The sequence below is a fragment of the Oncorhynchus clarkii genome, unplaced genomic scaffold, assembly GCF_045791955.1.
Source record: "Oncorhynchus clarkii lewisi isolate Uvic-CL-2024 unplaced genomic scaffold, UVic_Ocla_1.0 unplaced_contig_13551_pilon_pilon, whole genome shotgun sequence".
Taxonomy (NCBI): domain Eukaryota; kingdom Metazoa; phylum Chordata; class Actinopteri; order Salmoniformes; family Salmonidae; genus Oncorhynchus; species Oncorhynchus clarkii.
Window position 1 is genome coordinate 92994 of NW_027258046.1, and position 27007 is coordinate 120000.

Sequence of the window (27007 nt, forward strand, 5' to 3'; positions counted from 1 at the left end):
GAGAGAGTGTGTGTGTGTGTGTGTGTGTGGGGGGGGGAGGGGGTGTTCCACCTATACAGAATCTCTGGTTTCCATAGTAACCACACAACTGCCATATATCACTTTATCCACCCCCCCCCCCCCCCCACCCCACCCGATGGTTCACAAATCTATACAGTGATAAAATATATATATAGATACGATTGATTTCTCAAAATAGAAGTGATGGAGATGTTTCGAGATAGAAAACGACCGAGGATGAAGTGTGTGTGTGTGTGTGTGTGTGTGTGTGTGTGTGTCAATCCGTAGTGATTTCCATATGTTGTCGGTAAAGAAGCAGTGAGAACGAAGGTTGTTCCTGTAAAGTGATGTGATTGGCTGAACAGGAGTTACGTCGTACAGCCGCACGGAACGACACGTTCTTCACTGTTACAGTCCCAAAGGTACAAAACGAAAAGCAGAAACACCAAGAGGTGTATCCCAGGCAGTCCTGACGCAACACTATTCTATATTCTGTACAAACACATAGAAATCATCTTAACTACCCTGTCATCTGTAGCCATGGTTACAGAATAACATAAAAAAAAAACTTACAGAAATATAAACATTCTCCACCCCCCCCCCCTTCCCCCCTGGAGGGGAGAATGCATCTGTGAGCCCCCCCCCATCCCCCCCCCCCCCCCGCCCTGAAGGGGAGAATGCATCTGTGAGCCCCCCCCCACCCCCCCCCCCCTTCCCCCCTGGAGGGGAGAATGCATCTGTGAGCCCCCCCCCCCCCCCCCCCGCCCTGAAGGGGAGAATGCATCTGTTTCAGTCGATTTCTAATCCTTCAACATCGAACAGTGAAGTTCAGTTGAGTCTCGTACACCTTGCAGGAACAGGAAATGTAACTTTCCACCCTCCGGTTCAGTTCAGTTCATCAGACAGGAGGAAGAGACAGTTGTAAAAACACATAGGAGCTCCTCGAACTACCCTGTCATCTGTAGCCATGGTTACAGTGTTTACAACAACATGTCGTCTTAATAAAATAGTTATGTGAGGAGGGCGGGGCTTTTATCATTACATACTCTACTCTATTGGCAGGTCGGGAAGTAGAAGAACAAGGAGAAGCCTGGCGATTGGCTAGATACTTTTGACCAGTGTCCAGGGCTTGGAAGAGCAGTCTGATGGGTTTTTGACAGTGAAAAAAGACTCAGCTAGGATCTGCTACAGGTCCATGGTAGGATGTGTCTGGGCTACGACCCAAGGAACGTCTATCAAGACAGGTGGCCTGACAGATCCTTCCCTCCTTCAGGAACTACTTCATATTTCCATTCCTGAAGAATATTCACACAAAAAAACCTCCTCTGTTTCGAGCCACCCAGTTTAGTTCGTTCTGGTCTAAATACAATCCATCTCTATCCAATCGAATCCCTCTCTCATCTCCCTTCCGGCCAATGATAGCTCAGTATCATCCCTATTGTCACTAACCACAGGAAAGAATCAGGAAGCGAGTGCGTTCAACCAGGCCTTCATTGGTCAGCGCCAACTGTCAATCAATCATCAACATATAACTATTCTGGGAGGCGGGACTAAAAAAGAAGGTGGGACCCGGAAAATAAGGGGTTTAGAGTCTTCTCATTGGTCTATAGGCTCGTGACCAGTTGGGAGGGGTCAACGGGGGTCAGGGGCTCCTCGGGCGACGAATCAGAATCCTCCTTGTTGACAGGTACCATGTAGCCGTCGCTGCCCCCCCGCCCCATCTGGTAGTAATGGTGGAGCTGGTGGAGGTGGTTCCTGGACCCCAGGTTTGGCATGCTCTTATAGTAAACATCATCCGCCTCCGGCCCCGGTCCGCTCCCGGTGCTGCTGGTACCGGCCTGAATCTCCCCGCTGTCGTCCATCTCGCCGTCCGCTAACCCGTTCATCTGCCCGTGACTACCGTGGCCGTCCGGTAGATCCGTTAACACGGGCATGGAGGTGTACAGAGAGTTTCTGTGATTGGGTGACTGCGGCGTCTCGTCCGTCTGCTCGTTGGTCAGGAGGGGGAAGAAGCTCTCGCTGGTCTCCTGGGGGATGCGCCGGGGGTGGGAGAAGTTATGGGGGGGCGGGGGAGGAGGGTGAGGGTGGGGGAGGCTGTCCGGGGGAGGCAGAGGGCGGGGCGGGAGGAGGGGGGCGTTCGACTCCTCCCTTATAATCTCCAATCCCAAATTCTCATCCAATGGGAAGGCAGCGTTGGGGTTATCCAGCACCATGTGACTAACGTCGACGCCGTCGTTACTCAAGTCGTAGTCACGGTTACTCCCGCTGCCGACTACGCCACCAATTCCGATTCCGTTACTGCCGTTACCGACCAGGCCGCCCGCGTTGCCGGTGCCATTACCGATGTTGACCATCTTGTTCATCAGGTTGTGGTTGCGTTCGGTGGTCGCCGAGCGTTGGTGGTTGTTCAAGTAGGAAGGGGCGTAGTTGGACGTTAACTCTCTGAGGATCTGCTTTTCTAACGTCGTTGTCGTCTCCTTGTGGTTGCCGTAGGTACTGTAACCGCCGACGCCGCCTCGTTCCAGAATCTGGACGCCGTCGCCGAGGTAGTCGCCGCTCGCCGCGCTGTAGTTGTTGCCGTGGTTACCGTTGAGAGGGAGCGTATCCATGACGCTGGTGTCTCGCGCGTTGTTTAGGATTCCCTCTGTGGAAAACGGTAAACAAACGCAATTATTAGAAGAAACAAAGTTAAGCAATAAAACTTTAAATTGTCTTTGTTCGGTGTTCGGTATAGTAAATATTGTTCGGTGTTCGGTGTTCGGTGTAGTAAATATTGTTCATATTGTTCGGTATAGTAAATATTGTTCATATTGTTCGGTGTAGTAAATATTGTTCATATTGTTCGGTGTAGTAAATATTGTTCATATTGTTCGGTGTTCGGTGTAGTAAATATTGTTCGGTGTAGTAAATATTGTTCGGTATAGTAAATATTGTTCGGTGTAGTAAATATTGTTCGGTGTAGTAAATATTGTTCATATTGTTCGGTGTAGTAAATATTGTTCATATTGTTCGGTGTAGTAAATATTGTTCGGTGTAGTAAATATTGTTCGGTATAGTAAATATTGTTCGGTGTAGTAAATATTGTTCGGTGTAGTAAATATTGTTCGGTATAGTAAATATTGTTCGGTATAGTAAATATTGTTCGGTGTAGTAAATATTGTTCGGTGTAGTAAATATTGTTCGGTGTAGTAAATATTGTTCGGTGTAGTAAATATTGTTCGGTATAGTAAATATTGTTCGGTGTAGTAAATATTGTTCATATTGTTCGGTATAGTAAATATTGTTCATATTGTTCGGTGTTCGGTGTAGTAAATATTGTTCGGTGTAGTAAATATTGTTCGGTGTAGTAAATATTGTTCGGTGTAGTAAAGATTGTTCGGTATAGTAAATATTGTTCGGTGTAGTAAATATTGTTCATATTGTTCGGTATAGTAAATATTGTTCATATTGTTCGGTGTAGTAAATATTGTTCATATTGTTCGGTGTAGTAAATATTGTTCATATTGTTCGGTGTTCGGTGTAGTAAATATTGTTCGGTGTAGTAAATATTGTTCGGTATAGTAAATATTGTTCGGTGTAGTAAATATTGTTCGGTATAGTAAATATTGTTCGGTATAGTAAATATTGTTCGGTGTAGTAAATATTGTTCGGTGTAGTAAATATTGTTCGGTATAGTAAATATTGTTCGGTGTAGTAAATATTGTTTGGTGTAGTAAATATTGTTCGGTATAGTAAATATTGTTCGGTGTAGTAAATATTGTTCGGTATAGTAAATATTGTTCGGAATAGTAAATATTGTTCGGTGTAGTAAATATTGTTCGGTGTAGTAAATATTGTTCGGTATAGTAAATATTGTTCGGTGTAGTAAATATTGTTCGGTATAGTAAATATTGTTCGGTATAGTAAATATTGTTCGGTGTAGTAAATATTGTTCGGTGTAGTAAATATTGTTCGGTGTAGTAAATATTGTTCGGTGTAGTAAATATTGTTCGGTATAGTAAATATTGTTCGGTGTAGTAAATATTGTTCATATTGTTCGGTATAGTAAATATTGTTCATATTGTTCGGTGTTCGGTGTAGTAAATATTGTTCGGTGTAGTAAATATTGTTCGGTGTAGTAAATATTGTTCGGTGTAGTAAATATTGTTCGGTGTAGTAAAGATTGTTCGGTATAGTAAATATTGTTCGGTGTAGTAAATATTGTTCATATTGTTCGGTATAGTAAATATTGTTCGGTGTAGTAAATATTGTTCATATTGTTCGGTGTAGTAAATATTGTTCGGTGTAGTAAATATTGTTTGGTGTAGTAAATATTGTTCATATTGTTCGGTGTAGTAAATATTGTTTGGTGTAGTAAATATTGTTCAAATTGTTCGGTGTAGTAAATATTGTTCGGTGTAGTAAATATTGTTCGGTGTAGTAAATATTGTTCATATTGTTCGGTATAGTAAATATTGTTCGGTGTAGTAAATATTGTTCATATTGTTCGGTATAGTAAATATTGTTTGGTATAGTAAATATTGTTTGGTGTAGTAAATATTGTTCATATTGTTCGGTATAGTAAATATTGTTCGGTGTAGTAAATATTGTTTGGTATAGTAAAGATTGTTCGGTATAGTAAATATTGTTCGGTGTAGTAAATATTGTTTGGTATAGTAAATATTGTTCGGTATAGTAAATATTGTTTGGTGTAGTAAATATTGTTCATATTGTTCGGTATAGTAAATATTGTTCGGTGTAGTAAATATTGTTTGGTATAGTAAAGATTGTTCGGTATAGTAAATATTGTTTGGTGTAGTAAATATTGTTCATATTGTTCGGTATAGTAAATATTGTTCGGTGTAGTAAATATTGTTTGGTATAGTAAATATTGTTCGGTATAGTAAATATTGTTTGGTGTAGTAAATATTGTTCATATTGTTCGGTATAGTAAATATTGTTCGGTGTAGTAAATATTGTTTGGTATAGTAAATATTGTTCGGTGTAGTAAATATTGTTCGGTATAGTAAATATTGTTCGGTGTAGTAAAGATTGTTCGGTATAGTAAATATTGTTCGGTGTAGTAAATATTGTTCATATTGTTCGGTATAGTAAATATTGTTCGGTGTAGTAAATATTGTTCATATTGTTCGGTGTAGTAAATATTGTTCGGTGTAGTAAATATTGTTCGGTGTAGTAAATATTGTTCATATTGTTCGGTGTAGTAAATATTGTTTGGTGTAGTTAATATTGTTCATATTGTTCGGTGTAGTAAATATTGTTCGGTGTAGTAAATATTGTTCATATTGTTCGGTATAGTAAATATTGTTCGGTGTAGTAAATATTGTTCATATTGTTCGGTATAGTAAATATTGTTTGGTATAGTAAATATTGTTTGGTGTAGTAAATATTGTTCATATTGTTCGGTATAGTAAATATTGTTCGGTGTAGTAAATATTGTTTGGTATAGTAAAGATTGTTCGGTATAGTAAATATTGTTCGGTGTAGTAAATATTGTTTGGTATAGTAAATATTGTTCGGTATAGTAAATATTGTTTGGTGTAGTAAATATTGTTCATATTGTTCGGTATAGTAAATATTGTTCGGTGTAGTAAATATTGTTTGGTATAGTAAAGATTGTTCGGTATAGTAAATATTGTTTGGTGTAGTAAATATTGTTCATATTGTTCGGTATAGTAAATATTGTTCGGTGTAGTAAATATTGTTTGGTATAGTAAATATTGTTCGGTATTGTAAATATTGTTTGGTGTAGTAAATATTGTTCATATTGTTCGGTATAGTAAATATTGTTCGGTGTAGTAAATATTGTTTGGTATAGTAAATATTGTTTGGTGTAGTAAATATTGTTCATATTGTTCGGTATAGTAAATATTGTTCGGTGTAGTAAATATTGTTTGGTATAGTAAATATTGTTTGGTGTAGTAAATATTGTTCATATTGTTTGGTATAGTAAATATTGTTCATATTGTTTGGTATAGTAAATATTGTTCGGTATAATAAATATTGTTTGGTATAGTAAATATTGTTTGGTATAGTAAATATTGTTCGGTGTAGTAAATATTGTTCGGAATAGTAAATATTGTTCGGTGTAGTAAATATTGTTCGGTATAGTAAATATTGTTCGGTATAGTAAATATTGTTCGGTGTAGTAAATATTGTTCGGTGTAGTAAATATTGTTTGGTGTAGTAAATATTGTTCGGTGTAGTAAATATTGTTCGGTATAGTAAATATTGTTCGGTGTAGTAAATATTGTTCATATTGTTCGGTATAGTAAATATTGTTCATATTGTTCGGTGTTCGGTGTAGTAAATATTGTTCGGTGTAGTAAATATTGTTCGGTGTAGTAAATATTGTTCGGTGTAGTAAAGATTGTTCGGTATAGTAAATATTGTTCGGTGTAGTAAATATTGTTCATATTGTTCGGTATAGTAAATATTGTTCGGTGTAGTAAATATTGTTCATATTGTTCGGTGTAGTAAATATTGTTCGGTGTAGTAAATATTGTTCGGTGTAGTAAATATTGTTCATATTGTTCGGTGTAGTAAATATTGTTTGGTGTAGTAAATATTGTTCATATTGTTCGGTGTAGTAAATATTGTTCGGTGTAGTAAATATTGTTCGGTGTAGTAAATATTGTTCATATTGTTCGGTATAGTAAATATTGTTCGGTGTAGTAAATATTGTTCATATTGTTCGGTATAGTAAATATTGTTTGGTATAGTAAATATTGTTTGGTGTAGTAAATATTGTTCATATTGTTCGGTGTAGTAAATATTGTTCGGTGTAGTAAATATTGTTTGGTATAGTAAAGATTGTTCGGTATAGTAAATATTGTTCGGTGTAGTAAATATTGTTTGGTATAGTAAATATTGTTCGGTATAGTAAATATTGTTTGGTGTAGTAAATATTGTTCATATTGTTCGGTATAGTAAATATTGTTCGGTGTAGTAAATATTGTTTGGTATAGTAAAGATTGTTCGGTATAGTAAATATTGTTTGGTGTAGTAAATATTGTTCATATTGTTCGGTATAGTAAATATTGTTCGGTGTTGTAAATATTGTTTGGTATAGTAAATATTGTTCGGTATAGTAAATATTGTTTGGTGTAGTAAATATTGTTCATATTGTTCGGTATAGTAAATATTGTTCGGTGTAGTAAATATTGTTTGGTATAGTAAAAATTGTTCGGTGTAGTAAATATTGTTCGGTATAGTAAATATTGTTCGGTGTAGTAAAGATTGTTCGGTATAGTAAATATTGTTCGGTGTAGTAAATATTGTTCATATTGTTCGGTATAGTAAATATTGTTCGGTGTAGTAAATATTGTTCATATTGTTCGGTGTAGTAAATATTGTTCGGTGTAGTAAATATTGTTCGGTGTAGTAAATATTGTTCATATTGTTCGGTGTAGTAAATATTGTTTGGTGTAGTAAATATTGTTCATATTGTTCGGTGTAGTAAATATTGTTCGGTGTAGTAAATATTGTTCGGTGTAGTAAATATTGTTCATATTGTTCGGTATAGTAAATATTGTTCGGTGTAGTAAATATTGTTCATATTGTTCGGTATGGTAAATATTGTTTGGTATAGTAAATATTGTTTGGTGTAGTAAATATTGTTCATATTGTTCGGTATAGTAAATATTGTTCATATTGTTCGGTGTAGTAAATATTGTTCATATTGTTCGGTGTAGTAAATATTGTTCATATTGTTCGGTGTAGTAAATATTGTTCGGTGTAGTAAATTTTGTTCGGTATAGTAAATATTGTTCGGTGTAGTAAATATTGTTCGGTATAGTAAATATTGTTCGGTATAGTAAATATTGTTCGGTGTAGTAAATATTGTTCGGTGTAGTAAATATTGTTCGGTATAGTAAATATTGTTCGGTGTAGTAAATATTGTTTGGTGTAGTAAATATTGTTCGGTATAGTAAATATTGTTCGGTGTAGTAAATATTGTTCGGTATAGTAAATATTGTTCGGAATAGTAAATATTGTTCGGTGTAGTAAATATTGTTCGGTGTAGTAAATATTGTTCGGTATAGTAAATATTGTTCGGTGTAGTAAATATTGTTCGGTATAGTAAATATTGTTCGGTATAGTAAATATTGTTCGGTGTAGTAAATATTGTTCGGTGTAGTAAATATTGTTCGGTGTAGTAAATATTGTTCGGTATAGTAAATATTGTTCGGTGTAGTAAATATTGTTCATATTGTTCGGTATAGTAAATATTGTTCATATTGTTCGGTGTTCGGTGTAGTAAATATTGTTCGGTGTAGTAAATATTGTTCGGTGTAGTAAATATTGTTCGGTGTAGTAAATATTGTTCGGTGTAGTAAAGATTGTTCGGTATAGTAAATATTGTTCGGTGTAGTAAATATTGTTCATATTGTTCGGTATAGTAAATATTGTTCGGTGTAGTAAATATTGTTCATATTGTTCGGTGTAGTAAATATTGTTCGGTGTAGTAAATATTGTTCGGTGTAGTAAATATTGTTCATATTGTTCGGTGTAGTAAATATTGTTCGGTGTAGTAAATATTGTTCGGTGTAGTAAATATTGTTCATATTGTTCGGTATAGTAAATATTGTTCGGTGTAGTAAATATTGTTCATATTGTTCGGTATAGTAAATATTGTTTGGTATAGTAAATATTGTTTGGTGTAGTAAATATTGTTCATATTGTTCGGTATAGTAAATATTGTTCGGTGTAGTAAATATTGTTTGGTATAGTAAAGATTGTTCGGTATAGTAAATATTGTTCGGTGTAGTAAATATTGTTTGGTATAGTAAATATTGTTCGGTATAGTAAATATTGTTTGGTGTAGTAAATATTGTTCATATTGTTCGGTATAGTAAATATTGTTCGGTGTAGTAAATATTGTTTGGTATAGTAAAGATTGTTCGGTATAGTAAATATTGTTTGGTGTAGTAAATATTGTTCATATTGTTCGGTATAGTAAATATTGTTCGGTGTAGTAAATATTGTTTGGTATAGTAAATATTGTTCGGTATAGTAAATATTGTTTGGTGTAGTAAATATTGTTCATATTGTTCGGTATAGTAAATATTGTTCGGTGTAGTAACTATTGTTTGGTATAGTAAATATTGTTCGGTGTAGTAAATATTGTTCGGTATAGTAAATATTGTTCGGTGTAGTAAAGATTGTTCGGTATAGTAAATATTGTTCGGTGTAGTAAATATTGTTCATATTGTTCGGTATAGTAAATATTGTTCGGTGTAGTAAATATTGTTCATATTGTTCGGTGTAGTAAATATTGTTCGGTGTAGTAAATATTGTTCATATTGTTTGGTGTAGTAAATATTGTTCATATTGTTCGGTGTAGTAAATATTGTTCGGTGTAGTAAATATTGTTCGGTGTAGTAAATATTGTTCATATTGTTCGGTATAGTAAATATTGTTCGGTGTAGTAAATATTGTTCATATTGTTCGGTATAGTAAATATTGTTTGGTATAGTAAATATTGTTTGGTGTAGTAAATATTGTTCATATTGTTCGGTATAGTAAATATTGTTCGGTGTAGTAAATATTGTTTGGTATAGTAAAGATTGTTCGGTATAGTAAATATTGTTCGGTGTAGTAAATATTGTTTGGTATAGTAAATATTGTTCGGTATAGTAAATATTGTTTGGTGTAGTAAATATTGTTCATATTGTTCGGTATAGTAAATATTGTTCGGTGTAGTAAATATTGTTTGGTATAGTAAATATTGTTCGGTATTGTAAATATTGTTTGGTGTAGTAAATATTGTTCATATTGTTCGGTATAGTAAATATTGTTCGGTGTAGTAAATATTGTTTGGTATAGTAAATATTGTTTGGTGTAGTAAATATTGTTCATATTGTTCGGTATAGTAAATATTGTTCGGTGTAGTAAATATTGTTTGGTATAGTAAATATTGTTTGGTGTAGTAAATATTGTTCATATTGTTTGGTATAGTAAATATTGTTCATATTGTTTGGTATAGTAAATATTGTTCGGTATAATAAATATTGTTTGGTATAGTAAATATTGTTTGGTATAGTAAATATTGTTCGGTGTAGTAAATATTGTTCGGAATAGTAAATATTGTTCGGTGTAGTAAATATTGTTCGGTATAGTAAATATTGTTCGGTATAGTAAATATTGTTCGGTGTAGTAAATATTGTTCGGTGTAGTAAATATTGTTTGGTGTAGTAAATATTGTTCGGTGTAGTAAATATTGTTCGGTATAGTAAATATTGTTCGGTGTAGTAAATATTGTTCATATTGTTCGGTATAGTAAATATTGTTCATATTGTTCGGTGTTCGGTGTAGTAAATATTGTTCGGTGTAGTAAATATTGTTCGGTGTAGTAAATATTGTTCGGTGTAGTAAAGATTGTTCGGTATAGTAAATATTGTTCGGTGTAGTAAATATTGTTCATATTGTTCGGTATAGTAAATATTGTTCGGTGTAGTAAATATTGTTCATATTGTTCGGTGTAGTAAATATTGTTCGTGTAGTAAATATTGTTCGGTGTAGTAAATATTGTTCATATTGTTCGGTGTAGTAAATATTGTTTGGTGTAGTAAATATTGTTCATATTGTTCGGTGTAGTAAATATTGTTCGGTGTAGTAAATATTGTTCGGTGTAGTAAATATTGTTCATATTGTTCGGTATAGTAAATATTGTTCGGTGTAGTAAATATTGTTCATATTGTTCGGTATAGTAAATATTGTTTGGTATAGTAAATATTGTTTGGTGTAGTAAATATTGTTCATATTGTTCGGTGTAGTAAATATTGTTCGGTGTAGTAAATATTGTTTGGTATAGTAAAGATTGTTCGGTATAGTAAATATTGTTCGGTGTAGTAAATATTGTTTGGTATAGTAAATATTGTTCGGTATAGTAAATATTGTTTGGTGTAGTAAATATTGTTCATATTGTTCGGTATAGTAAATATTGTTCGGTGTAGTAAATATTGTTTGGTATAGTAAAGATTGTTCGGTATAGTAAATATTGTTTGGTGTAGTAAATATTGTTCATATTGTTCGGTATAGTAAATATTGTTCGGTGTTGTAAATATTGTTTGGTATAGTAAATATTGTTCGGTATAGTAAATATTGTTTGGTGTAGTAAATATTGTTCATATTGTTCGGTATAGTAAATATTGTTCGGTGTAGTAAATATTGTTTGGTATAGTAAAAATTGTTCGGTGTAGTAAATATTGTTCGGTATAGTAAATATTGTTCGGTGTAGTAAAGATTGTTCGGTATAGTAAATATTGTTCGGTGTAGTAAATATTGTTCATATTGTTCGGTATAGTAAATATTGTTCGGTGTAGTAAATATTGTTCATATTGTTCGGTGTAGTAAATATTGTTCGGTGTAGTAAATATTGTTCGGTGTAGTAAATATTGTTCATATTGTTCGGTGTAGTAAATATTGTTTGGTGTAGTAAATATTGTTCATATTGTTCGGTGTAGTAAATATTGTTCGGTGTAGTAAATATTGTTCGGTGTAGTAAATATTGTTCATATTGTTCGGTATAGTAAATATTGTTCGGTGTAGTAAATATTGTTCATATTGTTCGGTATGGTAAATATTGTTTGGTATAGTAAATATTGTTTGGTGTAGTAAATATTGTTCATATTGTTCGGTATAGTAAATATTGTTCATATTGTTCGGTGTAGTAAATATTGTTCATATTGTTCGGTGTAGTAAATATTGTTCATATTGTTCGGTGTTCGGTGTAGTAAATATTGTTCGGTGTAGTAAATTTTGTTCGGTATAGTAAATATTGTTCGGTGTAGTAAATATTGTTCGGTATAGTAAATATTGTTCGGTATAGTAAATATTGTTCGGTGTAGTAAATATTGTTCGGTGTAGTAAATATTGTTCGGTATAGTAAATATTGTTCGGTGTAGTAAATATTGTTTGGTGTAGTAAATATTGTTCGGTATAGTAAATATTGTTCGGTGTAGTAAATATTGTTCGGTATAGTAAATATTGTTCGGAATAGTAAATATTGTTCGGTGTAGTAAATATTGTTCGGTGTAGTAAATATTGTTCGGTATAGTAAATATTGTTCGGTGTAGTAAATATTGTTCGGTATAGTAAATATTGTTCGGTATAGTAAATATTGTTCGGTGTAGTAAATATTGTTCGGTGTAGTAAATATTGTTCGGTGTAGTAAATATTGTTCGGTATAGTAAATATTGTTCGGTGTAGTAAATATTGTTCATATTGTTCGGTATAGTAAATATTGTTCATATTGTTCGGTGTTCGGTGTAGTAAATATTGTTCGGTGTAGTAAATATTGTTCGGTGTAGTAAATATTGTTCGGTGTAGTAAATATTGTTCGGTGTAGTAAAGATTGTTCGGTATAGTAAATATTGTTCGGTGTAGTAAATATTGTTCATATTGTTCGGTATAGTAAATATTGTTCGGTGTAGTAAATATTGTTCATATTGTTCGGTGTAGTAAATATTGTTCGGTGTAGTAAATATTGTTCGGTGTAGTAAATATTGTTCATATTGTTCGGTGTAGTAAATATTGTTTGGTGTAGTAAATATTGTTCATATTGTTCGGTGTAGTAAATATTGTTCGGTGTAGTAAATATTGTTCGGTGTAGTAAATATTGTTCATATTGTTCGGTATAGTAAATATTGTTCGGTGTAGTAAATATTGTTCATATTGTTCGGTATAGTAAATATTGTTTGGTATAGTAAATATTGTTTGGTGTAGTAAATATTGTTCATATTGTTCGGTATAGTAAATATTGTTCGGTGTAGTAAATATTGTTTGGTATAGTAAAGATTGTTCGGTATAGTAAATATTGTTCGGTGTAGTAAATATTGTTTGGTATAGTAAATATTGTTCGGTATAGTAAATATTGTTTGGTGTAGTAAATATTGTTCATATTGTTCGGTATAGTAAATATTGTTCGGTGTAGTAAATATTGTTTGGTATAGTAAAGATTGTTCGGTATAGTAAATATTGTTTGGTGTAGTAAATATTGTTCATATTGTTCGGTATAGTAAATATTGTTCGGTGTAGTAAATATTGTTTGGTATAGTAAATATTGTTCGGTATAGTAAATATTGTTTGGTGTAGTAAATATTGTTCATATTGTTCGGTATAGTAAATATTGTTCGGTGTAGTAAATATTGTTTGGTATAGTAAATATTGTTCGGTGTAGTAAATATTGTTCGGTATAGTAAATATTGTTCGGTGTAGTAAAGATTGTTCGGTATAGTAAATATTGTTCGGTGTAGTAAATATTGTTCATATTGTTCGGTATAGTAAATATTGTTCGGTGTAGTAAATATTGTTCATATTGTTCGGTGTAGTAAATATTGTTCGGTGTAGTAAATATTGTTCATATTGTTTGGTGTAGTAAATATTGTTCATATTGTTCGGTGTAGTAAATATTGTTCGGTGTAGTAAATATTGTTCGGTGTAGTAAATATTGTTCATATTGTTCGGTATAGTAAATATTGTTCGGTGTAGTAAATATTGTTCATATTGTTCGGTATAGTAAATATTGTTTGGTATAGTAAATATTGTTTGGTGTAGTAAATATTGTTCATATTGTTCGGTATAGTAAATATTGTTCGGTGTAGTAAATATTGTTTGGTATAGTAAAGATTGTTCGGTATAGTAAATATTGTTCGGTGTAGTAAATATTGTTTGGTATAGTAAATATTGTTCGGTATAGTAAATATTGTTTGGTGTAGTAAATATTGTTCATATTGTTCGGTATAGTAAATATTGTTCGGTGTAGTAAATATTGTTTGGTATAGTAAAGATTGTTCAGTATAGTAAATATTGTTTGGTGTAGTAAATATTGTTCATATTGTTCGGTATAGTAAATATTGTTCGGTGTAGTAAATATTGTTTGGTATAGTAAATATTGTTCGGTATTGTAAATATTGTTTGGTGTAGTAAATATTGTTCATATTGTTCGGTATAGTAAATATTGTTCGGTGTAGTAAATATTGTTTGGTATAGTAAATATTGTTTGGTGTAGTAAATATTGTTCATATTGTTCGGTATAGTAAATATTGTTCGGTGTAGTAAATATTGTTTGGTATAGTAAATATTGTTTGGTGTAGTAAATATTGTTCATATTGTTTGGTATAGTAAATATTGTTCATATTGTTTGGTATAGTAAATATTGTTCGGTATAATAAATATTGTTTGGTATAGTAAATATTGTTTGGTATAGTAAATATTGTTCGGTATAATAAATATTGTTTGGTATAGTAAATATTGTTCGGTATAGTAAATATTGTTCGGTGTAGTAAATATTGTTCGGTGTAGTAAATATTGTTCGGTATAGTAAATATTGTTCGGTATAGTAAATATTGTTCGGTATAGTAAATATTGTTCGGTGTAGTAAATAGCTAGGTATTTGTAAGCGTATTTGACATCCATAGTGGTAGGTTGATATCAGATGTTCGGTGTAGTAAATAGCTAGGTATTTGTAAGCGTATTTGACATCCATAGTGGTAGGTTGATATCAGATGTTCGGTATAGTAAATATTGTTCGGTGTAGTAAATAGCTAGGTATTTGTAAGCGTATTTGACATCCATAGTGGTAGGTTGATATCAGATGTTCGGTGTAGTAAATATTGTTCGGTGTAGTAAATATTGTTCGGTGTAGTAAATAGCTAGGTATTTGTAAGCGTATTTGACATCCATAGTGGTAGGTTGATATCAGATGTTCGGTGTAGTAAATATTGTTCGGTGTAGTAAATATTGTTCGGTGTAGTAAATAGCTAGGTATTTGTAAGCGTATTTGACATCCATAGTGGTAGGTTGATATCAGATGTTCGGTGTAGTAAATAGCTAGGTATTTGTAAGCGTATTTGACATCCATAGTGGTAGGTTGATATCAGATGTTCGGTGTAGTAAATATTGTTCGGTGTAGTAAATAGCTAGGTATTTGTAAGCGTATTTGACATCCATAGTGGTAGGTTGATATCAGATGTTCGGTGTAGTAAATATTGTTCGGTGTAGTAAATAGCTAGGTATTTGTAAGCGTATTTGACATCCATAGTGGTAGGTTGATATCAGATGTTCGGTATAGTAAATATTGTTCGGTGTAGTAAATAGCTAGGTATTTGTAAGCGTATTTGACATCCATAGTGGTAGGTTGATATCAGATGTTCGGTGTAGTAAATAGCTAGGTATTTGTAAGCGTATTTGACATCCATAGTGGTAGGTTGATATCAGATGTTCGGTGTAGTAAATATTGTTCGGTGTAGTAAATATTGTTCGGTGTAGTAAATAGCTAGGTATTTGTAAGCGTATTTGACATCCATAGTGGTAGGTTGATATCAGATGTGCGGTGTAGTAAATAGCTAGGTATTTGTAAGCGTATTTGACATCCATAGTGGTAGGTTGATATCAGATGTTCGGTGTAGTAAATATTGTTCGGTGTAGTAAATAGCTAGGTATTTGTAAGCGTATTTGACATCCATAGTGGTATGTTGATATCAGATGTTCGGTGTAGTAAATATTGTTCGGTATAGTAAATATTGTTCGGTGTAGTAAATAGCTAGGTATTTGTAAGCGTATTTGACATCCATAGTGGTAGGTTGATATCAGATGTTCGGTATAGTAAATATTGTTCGGTATAGTAAATATTGTTTGGTGTAGTAAATAGCTAGGTATTTGTAAGCGTATTTGACATCCATAGTGGTAGGTTGATATCAGATGTTCGGTGTAGTAAATAGCTAGGTATTTGTAAGCGTATTTGACATCCATAGTGGTAGGTTGATATCAGATGTTCGGTTAGTAAAGGTGATTACTTGTGTCTCTGTAGGGGGCTATGGGACAGCGTGAGAGAGAAACAGAGAGAAACACAAAACCGTGAGTAAAGACAGACACAGATAGATACAAAAACAGTGTGTATGGAGAAAGGACTAAACACACAAGGAATGGTATCGTGTTTAGTAGTAAGGCCTCGTCTTCAACACCCAGTCTACTGCGTTTGGTTACAAACTGAACGGTTCACATGGTCTGTCTTCAGGATCAATCCAACTTCTCCCACAGTACAACACTGTCACATACTAACAACACAAATGAACAGAACCCACGTAAAACGCTGAAAACAGATGATGCAATACAGCAAGCGCAAAAACCTTTACCAGACGAAAAGCATAACACAACAACACAAAACACACAGAGCATTCGTAGAGCATTCGTAGAGCATTCATAGAGCACTCATAGAGCATTCATAGAGCATTTATAGAGCATTCATAGAGCGCTCATGTAGCATTCATAGAGCACTCATAGAGCATTCATAGAGCACTCATAGAGCACTCATAGAGCATGCATAGAGCACTCATAGAGCACTCATATAGCATTCATAGAGCGCTCATATAGCATTCATAGAGCACTCATATAGCATTCATAGAGCACTCATTGAGCATTCATAGAGCATTGATAGAGCACTCATATAGCACCCATATAGCATTCATAGAGCACTCATAAAGCATTCATAGAGCATTCATAAAGTATTCATAGAGCACTCATAGAGCATTCATAGAGCACTCAAAGAGCACTCATAGAGCATTCATAGAGCACTCAAAGAGCACTCATAGAGCATTCATAGAGCACTCATAAAGCATTCATAAAGTATTCATAGAGCACTCATAGAGCACTCATAGAGCATTCATAGAGCGCTCATATAGCATTCATAGAGCACTCATAAAGCATTCATAGAGCACTCATAGAGCACTCATAGAGCGCTCATATAGCATTCATAGAGCGCTCATATAGCATTCATAGAGCACTCATAGAGCATTCATAGAGCACTCATTGAGCATTCATAGAGCATTCATAGAGCACTCAGAGAGCACCCATATAGCATTCATAAAGTATTCATATAGCACTCATAGAGCATTCATAGAGCACTCAAAGAGCACTCATTTAGCATTCATAGAGCACTCAGAGCACTCAAAGAGCACTCATTGAGCATTCATAGAGCATTCATAAACCACTCATAGAGCATTCATAGAGCATTCATAGCTCATAAAACAGACAGAGAATCCCACCAAACAGCACAAGCACTCATAGATCCCAGATGATTCGTTAATGTTTACGTTGAATCTGAGACTGATAACTTACACGTTTAGGTCATAAATCTAAAAGGTGAACTAAATAACTTAAGTTAAAACGTATGTGTTTTGAGACCAATGACCAATGGGACAGGTGATATCTCACAACATGATTGGTTGGTCTCATCTGGGAGTCATTTTCACAGGCATGCAGACAGAATCATGAGCAGTGGCGGCCATTTTTAGAATCAAGGACCCATCAAAATCAATTATATATTTGTAAAAAAAAATGTGAAAAGTGAAATGCATTTGCACAGTCCAAGGGTCAAGGGTCAAGAAGAATGTGATCATTTGCAAGTCCAGTGAAACAATAACTCAAAACAATAAAGTGCAGGAAGTGATCAAAAGTGATCAAACTTCTTCACAAAAAGAACAATCATTAAAATGAAGTGGGAAATAGGGATCATAGGTTATACATAGGAATGTGTGTGTCACACCTTGTGTGTTGTACATGCCAGCCACGTTGGGGTTGTTACAGACTGCTTGGTGGTTGGTGTCCCCCAGCAGAGAGTTATAACGATGGTTAGAACCATGGGGATGAAGGAGAGTATTAGTTAACAGATGATTAGCCATCGCTCCTAGTGGAGGCAGAGACAGAGAGAGGCAGATAGAGAGAGACAGAGAGGCAGAGAGAGAGAGAGAGACAGAGAGAGGCAGATAGAGAGAGACAGAGAGGCAGAGAGAGAGAGAGAGACAGAGAGAGACAGAGAGAGAGAGAGAGAGACAGAGAGAGACAGAGAGAGAGACAGAGAGAGGGAGACAGAGAGAGACAGAGAGAGGGCAAGAAAGAGATATAGAGAGAGAGGGCGAGAAAGAGAGACAGAGAGAGAGAGAGAGAGAGAGAGAGAGAGACAGAGAGAGACAGAGAGAGAGAGAGAGAGAGAGAGAGAGAGAGAGAGAAAGAGAGGAGTGTAGTGATAGAGTGGGTGTGAGAGAGAGCATGAAAGGAAGAGACAGAGAAGACATGTAAATCAATCAGGCAAACACAGTTGAAGTGAACACCCCAGACAGACATAAGCTTGCCAGTCATTCCTGCAGCCTTTCTCTAGTGAATTGTAGAGTAACCACCCATGACTGTATGTGTTAGTCAGAGACATGGTCGTTGCATTTGATCATGTTCAGTCCTGTGACCTTCACCAAGTTAGATCCTAGGTATTGTCTTAAACTCTTACGTTTTATTTTATTTTATTTAACTTTTATTTAACTAGGCAAGTCGGTTAAGAACAAATTATTATTTACAATGACGGCCTACACCAGGCCAAACCCGGACGGCGGTGGGCCAATTGTGCGCCGCTCTATGGGACACCCAATCACGGCCGGTTGTGATACAGCCTGGATTCGAACCAGGTACTGTAGTGACGCCTCTAGCACTGAGATGCCGTTACATTACATAATGTATCTCATAAGACCTTGTTTTGAGGCCTAGCTCACACCATAATTCAGTGGTCTCAAACTCATGGTTTACGGGACACATCAGGTCCGGCAAGTAGGATTGTTATGGTACATTTCCCAAGGATTTCCTGCTTATTCCCTCCCGTTACTCTGAATTTTCCAAACAGGATTTCTGGAAAACCTGTGAAATGTGGGAAAGTTACAGGATAATTTGCAACCCTACCTGCATGTCACATTATGCTGAATCACAGAGTGACTTGTAATTCCTATTGGAATCCCAGCCAGAGTTAGGAAATATCCCAATATCCTGCACTCATAATGACTGAACCCAGCCAGGGTTAGGAAATATCCCAATATCCTGCATTCATAATGACTGAACTCAGCGAGAGTTAGGAAATATCCCAATATCCTGCATTCATAATGACTGAATCCCAGCCAGGGTTAGGAAATATCCCAATATCCTGCATTCATAATGACTGAACCCAGCCAGAGTTAGGAAATATCCCAATATCCTGCATTCATAATGACTGAACCCAGCCAGAGTTAGGAAATATCCCAATATCCTGCATTCATAATGACTGAATCCCAGCCAGGGTTAGGAAATATCCCAATATCCTGCATTCATAATGACTGTCAGGGCTGGAACCATTGTGAGGAGATTGTAAAGCCATTTAAACTGGAAACAACCATTTCAGTAACGGGTGTAAAACTAACTAACGCTTCCAACACGCCGGCAGCTTCATTGCTCAAACTAGTACACAGCATCATCTGGATATGTGTGTAAACAACCGTTCAACATTCACCTCCTGCTACCGTTTCTGTCAGGTCGTCAGCGCACACAGTACAAGGTACACAACCCACCGAACGCACTGCGAGGCGAACGCACTGCGAGGCGAACGCACTGCGAGTCGAAACGCACTGCGAGGCGAAGGCACTGCGAGGCGAAGGCACTGCGAGGCGAAACGCACTGCGAGGCGGAAGGCACTGCGAGGCGAAACGCACTGCGAGGCGAAACGCACTGCGAGGCGAAGGCACTGCGAGGCGAAGGCACTGCGAGGCGAAGGCACTGCGAGGCGGCGAACGCACTGCGAGGCGGCGAACGCACTGCGAGGCGAACGCACTGCGAGGCGAACGCAGCGTCGCGTTGGACATGAATGTCATGACGCCGTCGGTGTGTTTGAAGCCGTAACCGATTGGATTCGTTTGGAAAAATATATGTCATTTATATTTTGTTGTAGCTTAAAGATCAATCAATCAATCAATCAATCAATGTACATGTAAAAACACAGATATAGATACAAAACAAATATAGAAAGACCACTGGTCAGACTGGTCAGACTGGTTAGACTGGTCAGACTGGTCAGACTGGTTGGAGAGGTCAGACTGGTTAGACTGGTCAGACTGGTCAGACAGGTTAGACTGGTCAGACTGGTTAGACTGGTCAGTCTGGTCAGACTGGTTAGACTGGTCAGACTGGTTAGACTGGTCAGACTGGTTAGACTGGTCAGACTGGTTAGACTAGTAAGACTGGTCAGACAGGTCAGACTGGTTAGACAGGTCAGACTGATTAGACAGGTCAGACTGGTTAGACTAGTCAGACTGGTCAGACTGGTCAGACTGGTTAGACAGGTCAGACTGGTTAGACAGGTCAGACTGGTTACACTTGTCAGACTGGTCAGACTAGGAGGAATAAGATGAAGAGTCATCTGTTTCAATAGGCAGCACTGGTGCTCCATTATACAGTCACATGGAATAAATAACTGGAATAACTAGCCATCTGCCCCAGTTACAGGGAATAAATAACTGGAATAACTAGCCATCTGCCCCAGTTATAGGGAATAAATAACTGGAATAACTAGCCATCTGCCCCAGTTATAGGGAATAAATAACTGGAATAACTAGCCATCTGCCCCAGTTATAGGGAATAAATAACTGGAATAACTAGCCATCTGCCCCAGTTATAGGGAATAAAAAACTGGAATAACTAGATATCTGCCCCAGTTATAGGGAATAAATAACTGGAATAACTAGCCATCTGTCCCAGTTATAGGGAATAAATAACTGGAATCACTAGCCATCTGCTCCAGTCACATGGAATAAATAACTGGAATAACTAGCCATCTGCTCCAGTTATAGGGAATAAATAACTGGAATAACTAGCCATCTGCCCCAGTTATAGGGAATAAATAACTGGAATAACTAGCCATCTGCCCCAGTTATAGGGAATAAATAACTGGAATAACTAGCCATCTGCCCCAGTCACGTGGAATAAATAACTGGAATAACTAGCCATCTGCCCCAGTTATAGGGAATAAATAACTAGAATAACTAGCCATCTGCCCCAGTTATAGGGAATAAATAACTAGAATAACTAGCCATCTGCTCCAGTTATAGGGAATAAATAACTGGAATAACTAGCCATCTGCCCCAGTTATAGGGAATAAATAACTGGAATAACTAGCCATCTGCCCCAGTTATAGGGAATAAATAACTGGAATAACTAGCCATCTGCCCCAGTTATAGGGCATAGTGGGCCAGTCTTAGTGCAGTGGGCCAGTCTTAGTGTAGTGGGCCAGTCTTAGTGTAGTGGGCCAGTCTTAGTGTAGTGGGCCAATCTTGGTGTAGTGGGCCAGTCTTAGTGTAGTGGGCCAGTCTTAGTGTAGTGGGCCAGTCTTAGTGCAGTGGGCCAGTCTTAGTGTAGTGGGCCATTCTTAGTGTAGTGGGCCAGTCTTAGTGTAGTGGGCCAGTCTTAGTGTAGTGGGCCAGTCTTCACACACTTGGTGGGCCAGTCTTAGTGTAGTGGGCCATGCCAAAGACTTCCTCTCTTCTGTCCTTCAGAAGGAAGTGACATCAGCAGTGGGCTAACGATAGCATTAGGAGGAACTTATATAAACTTATATAAACTTCTCTTTACTCTGTCAGCGCATTATAAATAACAGTATTATTGTCATACTGAATAGGTAGTAGTATCCTTGGTTACCTCTGTTGAGTGTGGCTGAGCTGTTGATGTCTCCTGTCATAAAGGATGACTCCTGTTTCCTCACTGTATCGTTCCACATCCTCCTGATACGACTCTGATGGAGGGATGAATGGGGGAGCGAGGGAGGGAGGGATGAATGGGGGAGCGAGGGAGGGAGGGATGAATGGGGGAGGGAGAGAAGGAAGGGGGAGGGAGGGAGGGAGGGAGAGAAGGAAGGGGGAGGGAGGGAAGAGGGGAGGAGAGCGAAGGAGGGAAGGAAGGGGGAGGGAGGGAGGGAGGGAAGAGGGGAGGAGAGGGAAGGAGGGAGGAGAGGGAAGGAGAGAAGGAAGGGGGAGGGAGGGAAGAGGGGAGGAGAGGGAAGGAGAGAAGGAAGGGGGAGGCAGGGAAGAGGGGAGGAAAGGAGATGGAGGGAGAGAAGGAAGAGGGGAGGAGAGGAGAGGGAGGGAGAGAAGGAAGGGGGATGAAGGGAAGGAGAGAAGGAAGGGGGGAGGGAGGGAAAGTTGGGAGGAGAGAAGGAAGGGGGAAGGTAGAGAGACAGAGACAGGGATAAAAGGTGACTTTCCAAGGTGACTTTCCAAGATAACATTCCAAGACTTCTAGAATCAGAAGTCAGAGTTAAAGCTGAATCGGATTGTACTGTAGGTTAGTCCAACAGGTGTGCTGGACCTGGTCTCACCTGGGAGTCTTCTGTGGAGTAGCGTCCAGGTGTACAGGCAGGCAAGATGACCTGCGACCCCGTGGAGTATCGTCCTGGGGTTCGAGACGTGGTGTGGTTCTTTCCAGAGGACGAGATGGAGGTCTCTACACTCTTACCACTGCAGCAGTGGGAACGCAAACACTTCCCATACTCCTTACGCACCTGGAGAGGGGAGACAGGGACACACAGCGGTGTTATGGAGGGAAACAGGTGTGTTAGGAAGGATACAGGTGTGTTATGGAGGGAAATAGGTGTGTTATGGATGGAAACAGGTGTGTTATGGAGGGAAACAGGTGTGTTAGGAAGGATACAGGTGTGTTAGGAAGGATACAGGTGTGTTATGGATGGAAACAGGTGTGTTATGGCGGGAAACAGGTGTGTTAGGAAGGATACAGGTGTGTTAGGAAGGATACAGGTGTGTTATGGAAGGATACAGGTGTGTTAGGAAGGATACAGGTGTGTTAGGAAGGATACAGGTGATAGGAAGGAAACAGGTGTGTTATGGAAAGGATACAGGTGTGTTATGGAAGGATACAGGTGTGTTAGGAAGGAAACAGGTGTGTTATGGAAGGATACAGGTGTGTTATGGAAGGATACAGGTGTGTTAGGAAGGAAACAGGTGTGTTATGGAAGGATACAGGTGTGCTAGGAAGGATACAGGTGTGTTAGGAAGGATACAGGTGTTAGGAAGGATACAGGTGTGTTATGGAAGGATACAGGTGTGTTAGGAAGGATACAGGTGTGTTAGGAAGGATACAGGTGTGTTATGGAAGGATTACAGGTGTGTTATGGATGGAAACAGGTGTGTTATGGAGGGAAACAGGTGGGTTAGGAAGGATACAGGTGTGTTAGGAAGGATACAGGTGTGTTATGGAAGGATACAGGTGTGTTAGGAAGGATACAGGTGTGTTAGGAAGAATACAGGTGTGTTAGGAAGGATACAGGTGTTAGGAAGGAAACAGGTGTGTTAGGAAGGATACAGGTGTGTTAGGAAGGATACAGGTGTGTTAGGAAGGATACAGGTGTTAGGAAGGAAACAGGTGTGTTATGGAAGGACACAGGTGTGTTATGGAAGGATACAGGTGTGTTAGGAAGGATACAGGTGTGTTATGGAGGGAAACAGGTGTGTTACGGAGGGAAACAGGTGTGTTAGGAAGGATACAGGTGTGTTAGGAAGGATACAGGTGTGTTATGGAGGGAAACAGGTGTGTTAGGAAGGCTACAGGTGTGTTAGGAAGCATACAGGTGTGTTATGGAGGGAAACAGGTGTGTTAGGAAGGATACAGGTGTGTTATGGAGGGAAACAGGTGTGTTATGGAGGGAAACAGGTGTGTTAGGAAGGATACAGGCGTGTTAGGAAGGATACAGGTGTGTTATGGAGGGAAACAGGTGTGTTATGGAGGGAAACAGGTGTGTTAGGAAGGATACAGGTGTTAGGAAGGATACAGGTGTGTTAGGAAGGATACAGGTGTGTTAGGAAGGAAACAGGTGTGTTAGGAAGGAAACAGGTGTTAGGAAGGATACAGGTGTGTTAGGAAGGATACAGGTGTTAGGAAGGATACAGGTCTGTTAGGAAGGATACAGGTGTGTTAGGAAGGATACAGGTGTTAGGAAGCATACAGGTGTTAGGAGGGATACAGGTGTGTTAGGAAGGAAACAGGTGTGTTAGGAAGGATACAGGTGTGTTAGGAAGGATACAGGTGTGTTATGGAGGGAAACAGGTAGGTTAGAAAGGATACAGGTGTGTTAGGAAGGAAGCAGGTGTGTTAGGAAGGATACAGGTGTTAGGAAGGATACAGGTATTAGGAAGGATACAGCTGTGTTATGGAGGGAAACAGGTTTGTTAGGAAGGATACAGGTGTGTTATGGAAGGATACAGCTGTGTTATGGAGGGAAACAGGTGTGTTATGGAGGGAAACAGGTGTGTTATGGAGGGAAACAGGTGTGTTAGGAAGGATACAGCTGTGTTATGGAGGGAACAGGTGTGTTAGGAAGGATACAGGTGTTAGGAAGGATACAGCTGTGTTATGGAGGGAAACAGGTGTGTTAGGAAGGATACAGATGTTAGGAAGGATACAGCTGTGTTATGGAGGGAAACAGGTGTGTTAGGAAGGATACAGGTGTTAGGAAGGATACAGCAGTGTTATGGAAGGATACAGGTGTGTTAGGAAGGATACAGGTGTGTTAGGAAGGATACAGGTGTGTTATGGAGGGAAAAAGGTGTGTTAGGAAGGAAACAGGTGTGTTATGGAGGGAAACAGGTGTGTTAGGAAGGATACAGGCGTGTTAGGAAGGATACAGGTGAGTTATGGAGGGAAACAGGTGTGTTATGGAGGGAAACATGTGTGTTATGGAGGGAAACAGGTGTTAGGAAGGATACAGGTGTTAGGAAGGACACAAGTGTGTTAGGAAGGATACAGGTGTGTTAGGAAAGATACAGGTGTTAGGAAGGATACAGGTGTTAGGAAGGATACAGGTGTGTTAGGAAGGAAACAGGTGTGTTAGGAAGGATTCAGGTAGTGTAGGAAGGATACAGGTGTGTTAGGAAGGAAACAGGTGTGTTAGGAAGGAAACAGGTGTGTTAGAAAGGAAACAGGTGTGTTAGGAAGGAAACAGGTGTGTTAGGAAGGAAACAGGTGTGTTAGGAAGGATACAGGTGTGTTAGGAAGATGTAGATTCTAATCAAGCCAATGTAAATAGATAAAGAATATGTTTTTAAAGATGGACTTGGACTGGAGATGCTCTGTTTTCACAGCTGTGTGTGTGTGTGGTGGATTGTGTGTTGGTGTGTGTGTGTGTGTGTGAACATTGCCTCTAGGGTCTCTAGGGAGATTGAGAGGGCTTTGCCAAGGAAAACCTCAACATTGTATGAGTCTTCCCCTAGATAGCTGATCTCATGACCGGACACACACACACACACACACACACACGCACACGCACGCGCACACGCACACGCACACACACACACGCACACGCACACGCACACACACACACAGACACCCTGTGGACCTAGAACAATAGCGTGTCTGTGGGTGAAAAGCCAGACAGAGTATTAACAGATTGATTCATCTCACATCATCTGTTCTGTCAACAGTGAAGTGTGTGGGAGGTGTTTAGGCATTTCACATTTGACTATTTCTGCTGTGTTAGCCTGCCTATATTAATGTAGGTGTTGAGAACCATCTAACCCCCCTAACCCACTATGGTCTGTCCTCCATCCCACTCCTCCTCCTCTAGCTATCAACCATCTAACCCCCCCCCCCCCCCAACCCACTATGGTCCATCCTCCATCCCACTCTTCCTCCTCTAGCTATCAACCATCTAACCCCCCCCCCCCCAACACACTCTGGTCCATCCTCCATCCCACTCTTCCTCCTCTAGCTATCAGCCATCTAACCCCCCCCCCCCCCCCCAACACACTCTGGTCCGTCCTCCATCCCACTCTTCCTCCTCTAGCTATCAGCCATCTAACCCCCCCCCCCCCCCCCCCCCCCCCCCAACACACTCTGGTCCGTCCTCCATCCCACTCTTCCTCCTCTAGCTATCAACCATCTAACCCCCCCCCCCAACACACTCTGGTCCATCCTCCATCCCACTCTTCCTCCTCTAGCTATCAGCCATCTAACCCCCCCCCCAACACACTCTGGTCCGTCCTCCATCCCACTCTTCCTCCTCTAGCTATCAACCATCTAACCCCCCCCCCCAACACACTCTGGTCCATCCTCCATCCCACTCTTCCTCCTCTAGCTATCAGCCATCTAACCCCCCCCCCCCCCCCCCCCCCCCCCCCCCTAACTCACTCTGGTCCGTCAACAGTAGATGTGTGTGGGAGAATAATATTGGATTGTGTTCAGGCATTTGTTGGACAACTCTTTCTGAGTATTTGTGATGTGTGAGCCTGCTGAAGGTGTCCCGTAGAGTAACATCCAACAACATGTCAGAACACAGAACCATGTCAGACAACATACAGCACATTATTGTATTGACACCACATGTACAGCTAGAGGCAACACCCTCATGTTTATACAATGGACTGAATCTTGGCTTCGAAATGTGGTTATCGTAGTGGGAGTGGGAGTGTGAGTGTGTGTGTGTGTGTGTGTGTGTGAGAGTGTGTGTGTGTGTGTGTGTGTGTGTTACCTTCTTCTGTAGTATACAGTGGAAGATGAATATGAACATGCCCTGTAGGGAGTTGAAGATGGTGAACAGGTAGGCCATGATCACTGTGCTCTCATTGATGTACATCAGACCAAACGCCCAGGTCAGACCCAACAGACAGAGGAGAGCTATGGCACCAATCACCCACGATCTAGAGGAGGAGAGAGAGAGAGAGAGGAGGGAGAGAGAGAGGAGGAGGAGAGAGAGAGAGAGAGAGAAGGGAGAGAGAGAGGAGGAGGAGAGAGAGAGAGAGAGAAGGGAGAGAGAGAGGAGGAGGAGAGAGAGAGGCGAGAGAGGAGAGAGAGGAGGGAAAGATAGAGGAGGAGGAGAGAGAGAGGAGAGAGAGGAGAGATAGAGGAGGAGGAGGGAGAGATAGAGAGAGGAGGAGAGATAGAGAGAGAGAGGACAGGAGAGGAGATATGGGAGAGATAGAGAGAGACAGAGAGAGAGAGAGAGAGAGAGAGAGAGAGAGAGAGAGAGAGGAGGGGGGGGGAGAGAGAGGTCAGACCCAGCAGACAGAGTAGATCTATGACAGATATCACACACAATCTAGAGGAGAGGAGAGGAGGACGAGAAAGCAGAGACGGAGGAGTGTGGGACGAGACGGAGGGAGGTGATTCAGTGTATGGATTATATTACCCACTATCTACAGAGGAGAGGAGGACAGAG

General features: G+C 38.6%; 1 protein-coding gene across 2 annotated transcripts in view; it reads right to left on the bottom strand.

Annotated features, from left to right (window-relative positions):
* Window positions 1-945: 945 nt before the first annotated feature.
* The window catches only part of LOC139394629 (adhesion G protein-coupled receptor L3-like), an 82425-nt gene continuing 56363 nt past the window's right edge, over window positions 946-27007 (bottom strand). The window contains exons 9-14 of one of the 2 annotated variants that reach the window (XM_071142731.1): window positions 26321-26489; window positions 22160-22342; window positions 21484-21577; window positions 17549-17689; window positions 15801-15818; window positions 946-2644 (exon numbers count right to left, since the gene is read on the bottom strand). In XM_071142731.1, coding sequence (XP_070998832.1) covers window positions 1605-2644; window positions 15801-15818; window positions 17549-17689; window positions 21484-21577; window positions 22160-22342; window positions 26321-26489 — 1645 coding nt within the window. In that variant the 3' untranslated portion in view covers window positions 946-1604. The remainder of the gene's footprint in view (window positions 2645-15800; window positions 15819-17548; window positions 17690-21483; window positions 21578-22159; window positions 22343-26320; window positions 26490-27007) is intronic. The other variant, XM_071142732.1, reaches the window with a different exon arrangement.